Here is a 7,288-nt window from a genome sequence, read left to right as displayed (position 1 = left end):
TGGTTATAATGGAAATTATAGTATTTATTATGTAATGATAAGCAACCTTTTACTTTTATTTTACCTCAATTTCCCTATCTGCTTTTTTTACTACTGACAAACTCAGGTTGATGATTTATCCAAATGACACATGAATTTTACTTTTAACGTGTTATTTTCCATCTTTGGTCACTCCTAGAATGGTTCAATTAAATATTCCCAGTATTTCCTACTATTAAATAAAGCTTAAAGAAAAAAATGGGAAGGTATTATGGACTGGTGCAGGGAATCAAGAGCAAGAAGATGGCCATCAGCTTCAATTACAGAGACAGTTCAATTACCCACCTGGCTCACTTACAATGGGAGTATTAGCAAAGTTTTGATGGTCCACTGCCTTAAGCATAGTTCCACTTAGGGCAACAGTATGCAGCCTGATATTCGAATTCCTCATCCCTAACACAAAGCATTAAGTATCCTAAGTAGCGGTAAGTAATTCATGAATGCTTTAGAGACCCTTCATAGATGGTAAATCTATAACCATAGACATATTCTAGGTGTTTAACAAATACTCATTAAATGTTAGACACAGATACCTCAAAATTAATACCACAGTAGAAACTATTTTAGACCTAATTTAATACAGCAAATATAATATACCTAAGCTATATATATATGAAAATTGCCAAATAACCAAAGTAACAACTTTAATAGATTTATTGCTCCCCTTAAACACTGACATAAAAATAAAAATCTGTAATTTGGTACAGAAATTGGGGTAAAACATTTATTAAAATGTACTACACACTAATAATGAGCAATGCAGCCCTGCCAGAGTGGAAGCACATGGACTGCCCCAGTATGCGGGGGCCCAGGCAGGTGGGGGCATCTCAGCAACCTTCCTGGCAACATAGCCTGGTGGGTGAGGGTCCCACGCAGCCCCTCCAAGGTGTGTTCTGGCACAGGTACCTCTGAGTACAGCTGGAACCTCGATTCCATTTCCATTTTAACTGGGCGCACTGCTAGTGAGCAGCTGAGGCCACAGGTTGTGAGGTGGGACCCCTGTTGTGGCAGGGGTGCGGCCAATGGGACAGTGCCCTCCCGGCAGGAGGTGACATAGTGCCAAGGAGAGCTCTGCACCTGTGGAGGAAGAATTCATGTGTGGTCTGCTGGTAACTGTTTCTTTGTTACTTTGTTTCAAGGATGGTATGTTCCAAAGTTTAGGAACATAAATAAATGGGATTTACTTTCCCATGACCTGATTGTACTTCTCTTACTTGGTCTGTGGGGTCCAGGATGTCACCTATGCACCCCACCCAGGAAGCCAGCTCCTGCCACCCTAAGGGGATGTGGCCCTGGGCCTAACTCTGGGGTCTGCCCAGTCTACACCCACATCCATGCCACTCACCCTCAAGTGATGTCACGGGCAAAGTCCCACAGCCTCATGCACACACCTCACCTGCCTGACAACATGGGTTTCAGCCCTTCCCCCCAAGGGACTGCAGGGAGGGCAGGCCCTCGGGCACCAGTGGGTGGCAGCCCCACCTGGCACATCCATTGGCCCACTCCCTCCTCTTTTCACACAGCCTGTCTCTGTCTCCAGCTCTGTCTCTGTCTCTCCGTCTCCATCTTTGTCTCTTTCTGCCTCTCTCTCTCTGTCTCCCTCTGCCTCTGTCTGTCTCTGTCTCCCTCTGTCTCTGTCTCTCTGTCACTGTCTCTCTCTGTCTGTCTCTGTCTCTGTCTCCCTCTGTCCCAGCCATGACCCCCAAGACCAGCGTGGCCCTGCTGGCCTGTGAGGTAACTGCCCAGCCCTGCCCTCAGCGGTGATGTTGGCAATGGTGTCTGGTCATGAGATAATCATTTGACACCCATCAGTACTGGGTACCACTGGAGGAATTTTTTTACTCCTCTTAGGTCTAAGCTGGGGCTCTGTAACAAAAAACAGATTAACAAGAGAAAAGCACACAATTTATTTCATGTAAGTTGTGCATGCGATGGGAACCCCCATAAGCAAATGAAGACCTGAAGAAGTGGGCAGCCCAGGGGTTTCTGTACTAGGTGGAGTGAAGAGGCAGTTGTGGAAAGGAAGTCCCACCGAGGAGTCTGTCAGCAAAGAGCTCCAGGCCTGCCTCTGGTGACAACACTTCTTTCTTCCCAATACGGCGGTATGAGTGCACGACTCTCACTGGAGTTTCTGCTCCTGTTTGGGAAGAAGAGAGGGTCAGTGCCCTTATGCTTGCTGCTTCTCAAGAACCCTCAGCTCAAAATGATCCTGGCGCCAAGCAGCATAGGTCAGGCTCTGGGTTCTGCCACCCTGCAGACACCACATGGTGGACTGTCACATCTCACCTGCCACCAGGTCCTGAGTGCAGATAAGGAGATGGACTCAAAGACAGGCAGACCCTTGGGCTGGTGGCAGCTCTGAGCTCGGCCCCTCCCAGCCCACCAGGCCATGTCACATGTCCTCCCAGCTCACTCCGGCCATGGTTCCTCCCGTGGAAGGTGGGGAAGCCAGAGCCTGCCCAGGTCCTCAAGGAAGACAGAGGAAGAGGAGGGAGGAAGCAAATGGAAGAAACACTTGTCAGTAGGGCCATCCCCATTCCTGGTACCACATCCCCAGAGCCCAGACAAGTCAAGGGTGGGAGTCCAGCCCCGGGGCCCCTGATGAAGTTTGTGGCCCAGGGCCTGACTTCATTCTCCGCGGAGGGGCCCAGATGTGTTCCATCCGGGGCGCGGGGCCACCTCCCGACAGCCCTGCGGCCAGAGCCAAACAGGCACCCGGGACCAAAATAACCGTCAGATGACTGCAGCACTGGCTGGTACCTTCTGCCCAAAAGCAAGCAGCTCAAGCAGCTGCAGCTAAAAATAGCGAGAAGGGCGCATGCCCCTTGGAGAAGGAGGAGGAGGGTGGCCAAAGACAAACAGGATGAGGTCGCTGCGTTCCTGTTCTGCTGAGGCCCTGGTGTCCCAGCCCCAGGTGGCCCGGCGGAGCCTGGACGCTGTGGCCCACAGCGTCTACCCGCTCCTGTTCAAAGCCAGCTACTTTCTGGAGCAGGCAGAGGTGATCCGTGTTCTGCTGGGGCACTGGCCGCTGGAGGAGTTCAGACTGAGCGCCCTGCTGGGGCCCAGCGCAGAGTATCCAGTGGACCTACGGGACCGGGCCTGCCGGGCCTGCCTGGAGGCCTGTGTGCAGGGCCTCTCAGACTACGTGCTCCATGCCAAAGGCTGGAGGCGGCTGCGGATGGCCGACCTCACAGGAGTCCGAGATGTGGAGGTGCAACAATGCCCCTGTGGGAGGGCGCTGGGCAGGTGGGGCCGCACAGAGCTGCTGTGCAGGACCTGCTGCCAGCTGCAGGTGGAGCCCTGCACAGCCCAGAGGCCCGTCCAGGTCCTCGCTGATCTCTTTGTCACCGATGGCAACTTCAAGGTGGTGGTGCAGGCCCTGGGGCCGATAGGCCCCACTCCCCTGCAGCTGCACTGCCTCTCCTTCAGGGCGGACAGCCTGGACCCTGGCCAGCTCCTACACGTCCTGCGTCTGGCGGGGCCCCAGGAGCTGCACAGGCTGGAAGTGGTACACAATGTGCGGCTGCATGCAGGTCACGTGCAGCAGCTACTGACCCAGGTGGGCTTCCCCCGGCTGGCCTCACTCACCTTGCCTGCCAAGGCCTTCGACCCTCCCCCTGGCAGCCCCCGAGCCCCTGACAGTGAGGACCCCTTCTTCACCTCCATCTCCTGGGAGCTCAGCCAAATGAGCCAGCTCACTGAGCTGAGTGTGGCCTTCTCCACGCTGACTGGGAAGATCCAGAAACTGCTTGGGTGAGTCTGGAGCGATAGCATGGGTAGCCCCCAGCGTCTCAGTGGGGTCAGGCTCACACAGGGCCTCCTGGGCAGGTTGAAGATGCACTGAGGGGCCATAAAATGGGACATGGCCATGAGGCAGGGTTAGGTGGGTATCTCAGCCTGGCACACAAGAGGCCAAAAAGGGGCAGGTGTTTAGCATGAACCACACTGTTCATACAGACAAGTGGGCCAGAGATGCCGCCCAAATCCAAGCTCCCAGACACAGGCCTCCTAGGCTTGGCTGTCAGGCCTGTTCCCTCGACCCTTATATGAATCCAGATGCAAGGTGCAGGTATGAGTGGGGCAGGTGGGGAGAGGTGCTCAGCCCGGTGCCTGATGTGGATGAGAGTCGGTGGGGCTTCCTTGTGGGTGGGGGAGGGGGTAGGAAAGATGCAAGTAGGAACGTTTTCCACCATGCAGGGCTGGGCAAGGCTGCAGAGAGCTCGCTGTGGGGTAGATGCCAGGGGCTCCATGCAGGTACAGGGGCGAGAGGTGGGCAGGAGGCTATCTCAACAGGAGGACGTGGGGACAGACAGCAGGACCCTGGACATCCTCCTCACTGAGCACTCAGCCAAGTGACACCAGACCCTGGTCCAGTGTGCTGGAGGGCAGGGGACCAAGAAAGTACCCAGATAGGGGTGCCACTCCTCACCAGCCAGAGCAGAGCCTCACCCAGGTTGTGCATTTACTGGTGCCAGCTGCCCACCCCACCAGCATCAGGACTCAGCGGGGTCCCAGGCAAGGCTGAAGCTGGGCTAGATGGCTCCAAGGCCCTTCCTGCCCTAAAACCATGGGCTTCCTCTCTCCACTCAGAGGGAAAACAGTGTTTCAGTCCCTGCCAAGCCACACATCTCCCCCTCCAGCAGACACGGTGCGCTCGGCAGGGAGCCGAACATGTCCCCACACTCAGAGCATGGTGGCTCATTGACAAGACGGATCTGCCGTTCTAGCCGCTGAAGACAAAGCCAGGCCTGTTTTCAGGTGGAGGTGATTCTTCACCCGCAGGGCCACACAGTCTCAACGCCTCGGCCCTCCCACTGGGGCCACGGGGCGGCCACAGCAGCCTGTAATGAATAAGCGTGGCTGTGTTCCTATAATGCTTTACTACCTATGGAAACTGGCATGGGAATTTCATATAATTTTCACATGTCACTAAGTATTCTTTTGATTTTTTTCAGCTATTTAAAGGTGTAAAAACCATTTCAGCTCTCAGGCTGAGCTAAGGCAGTGGGTGGATTTGGCCCAGGGGCTGCAATTTGCTGGCCTCTGAGACAGGCTTAATCGGTCTGCACCTAGAGTCCCTCTCACCTGTGCTGTCTTCTCACAGAAACCTAGGGACCCCACTGAGAGTGCTGGACCTGGCCAACTGCTCCCTGAACCATGCGGACATGGCCTTCCTGGCGGCCTGCACCCATGCTACCCACCTGGAGGTGCTGGACCTCAGTGGGCACAGCCTTGTTGAGCTGTTCCCCTCCACCTTCTCCAGGCTGCTGGGCCGGGCCGCCCCGACACTGAGGGTCCTCACCCTGGAGGAGTGCAGCATCCAAGACAATCACGTGGGCATGCTGGGGCTGGCACTGAGCCCCTGCCGCCAGCTCCGTGAGCTCCGGTTCCTAGGGAACCCGCTGTCGGCTGTTGCCCTGAGGCGCCTCTTTGCCACTCTCTGCGAGCTCCCGGAGCTGCGGTGCATAGAATTCCCAGTACCCAAGGACTGCTACCCCGAGGGTACCGCCTACCCCCAGGATGAGCTAGACATGTCTAAATTCGACCAGCAAAAATATGATGAGATTGCCAGGGACCTGCACGCACTGCTGCTGCGGGCTGGCAGGGATGACATTCGGGCCTGCACCCCAGTTTTCGGAAGCTTTGACCCAGACATTCAAGAAACGAGCAATGAACTTGGAATGTTCTTGCTGCAAGCTTTCAAAACTGCTCTGGAGAACTTCTCCAGAGCACTGGAGCAGATGGAGTAGGGCCTTGCACAGGCCAGGGCGGGTCTCACACCTCAGCTGCCAGGTGGCCTGGGCTGCACATCTGCTCCAAAGCATTTCTTAATGAACACTGCACACAGCATCCATTAGGTGCCGTCGCAGAGGAAGCCCTGGCTTCCAGGAGTCACCTGAGACCACTTTAGCATGAGGGCAACTTACAGCTGAGCCCTAGAGCGGGAATGCTGAGGGGTCAGCAGGAGCACCCCACACAGAGGTAGGCATCAGAGAAGCACTGAGAACCAAATCAGCATGGGGTGGGCGCCCGGAGGGTGGCCAGTGCGAGGCTAGCAGGAGGCAGGAGGATCAGTGCCGGCCCATCACAGGACTTGGCTGGGCTGAGCAGAGGGAGGGGCAGGGAACGACCAGATTGCGTGCCTGGCAGCCTCTCCAGTGGGTGTGGGAGGCAGTGACGTGTTTGCACACTTAAAACCTCCAGTCCAGCACGGGACAAGGGATTTGGTTGTTAATGGCTCCTGTCTGACCTTGGAGGGCATGAGCAGCAGGCTTGGGCTCTGCTGGCACAAGGCTGAGCCTGAGGGTGCAGGGTGGCTTCTGTCCCTGGAGGAAAGACAGTAACTGTGAGGACGCTGCCCCCCATCTCCCACCTCCAACAGGACCCAGACCCTCTGCTCAGGCCCAGAGGAGTCTCCTGCATGGTTATTTGAGTCCTAGCACTTGAAGGGTGGTTAATTTCAATATTGGGACTTGGTTTCTACCAAGATCTGACCTGTGAAGGGTTGAGCATTATGATGATTACATACTAATAAAACAGGTGGTGGCTTATTCAGCTGTGGCTTTAATTTCAATGCAATTCAGAATTTTTAAAAGGACCTGAGTCTGAAAATAAAGTGTTTTCTGAAGGTAAAGGCCAGCTCTTGATGGGGCCAACCCCTTACCTGAACCACTGCAGTGGAGATGGGGGTCCTTGTGTGCACATCCGGTGTCCCACCAGGACACCAGTGCAGGGCGTGTGAATGCTACAGCAGTGCGCCTGGCCTCTGGCCTTTCTCCACTGTACCCATGCCCTTAGGCCACCCCAAGGTCTTGCCTTCTCACCGCCGTGAGGTGCTGGGCACCCACTGAGGTCTCTGGAGGGGGCTGCCTGGGCCATGTGAAGGGCTCACATGAATCGGGGTTCCAATTCTCAAGCTCCCCACTGATGTCCCACCCAGGCTCAGGCCTCAACTCTTCGGCATCACAACTCTGGTGTGGGACCCATCAAGGCTTTGAGTGCACTGCTTGCCATCCATCACCCTCACGAGAGGCTTGGTTTCCCTGAGGACTGCAGGAGGCCACTGCCTACAGAGCTGCCACAGAGGCCCGTGGCTCCCTCTGCACACCTGCAGGGAAGGTCGGCTTACGAGTCCTTTTCTTTTCTCAAGATTTTCCATGAGGCTAACAAAAGACACCCCCATTTTTCCCACTCCCACTCCATTCAAATGCTCAGCGCTGTTTAACCCAGGGGTTCCCAGGCCTTGCCT

The 7,288-nt window shown here is 55.3% G+C and overlaps 1 protein-coding gene and 1 long non-coding RNA gene across 3 annotated transcripts; one reads left to right on the top strand and one right to left on the bottom strand.

Annotated features, from left to right (window-relative positions):
* Positions 1-1,922: 1,922 nt before the first annotated feature.
* Positions 1,923-2,928, bottom strand: LOC118929879 (uncharacterized). Of its 2 annotated transcripts, XR_005031790.2 has the most exons (3): positions 2,800-2,928; positions 2,326-2,505; positions 1,923-2,176 (listed from the first exon to the last, which is right to left on the bottom strand). It is a non-coding gene; the product is annotated as an uncharacterized LOC118929879 (long non-coding RNA). The 2 variants fall into 2 exon arrangements; XR_005031787.2 differs by lacking the exon at positions 2,800-2,928 and having other exon boundaries at positions 2,326-2,770.
* Positions 2,858-6,958, top strand: LRRC14B (leucine rich repeat containing 14B). Its single transcript, XM_036920418.2, has 2 exons — positions 2,858-3,792; positions 5,144-6,958. The coding sequence occupies exons 1-2, from the start codon at positions 2,858-2,860 to the stop codon at positions 5,787-5,789; spliced, it is 1,581 nt and encodes a 526-aa protein (XP_036776313.2). The 3' UTR covers positions 5,790-6,958.
* Positions 6,959-7,288: the final 330 nt, after the last annotated feature.

Source organism: Manis pentadactyla, chromosome 2 (assembly GCF_030020395.1).
Source record: "Manis pentadactyla isolate mManPen7 chromosome 2, mManPen7.hap1, whole genome shotgun sequence".
Classification (NCBI taxonomy): domain Eukaryota; kingdom Metazoa; phylum Chordata; class Mammalia; order Pholidota; family Manidae; genus Manis; species Manis pentadactyla.
This window is presented reverse-complemented; position numbering and strand designations above follow the sequence as displayed.

Excerpts from the sequence above, each read along its gene's own strand:
- LRRC14B (XM_036920418.2), top strand. The coding sequence starts at position 2,858 with ATGCCCCTTGGAGAAGGAGGAGGAGGGTGGCCAAAGACAAACAGGATG. Across the intron at positions 3,793-5,143 it reads AAGATCCAGAAACTGCTTGG|AAACCTAGGGACCCCACTGA; the intron begins GTGAGTCTGGAG and ends GTCTTCTCACAG.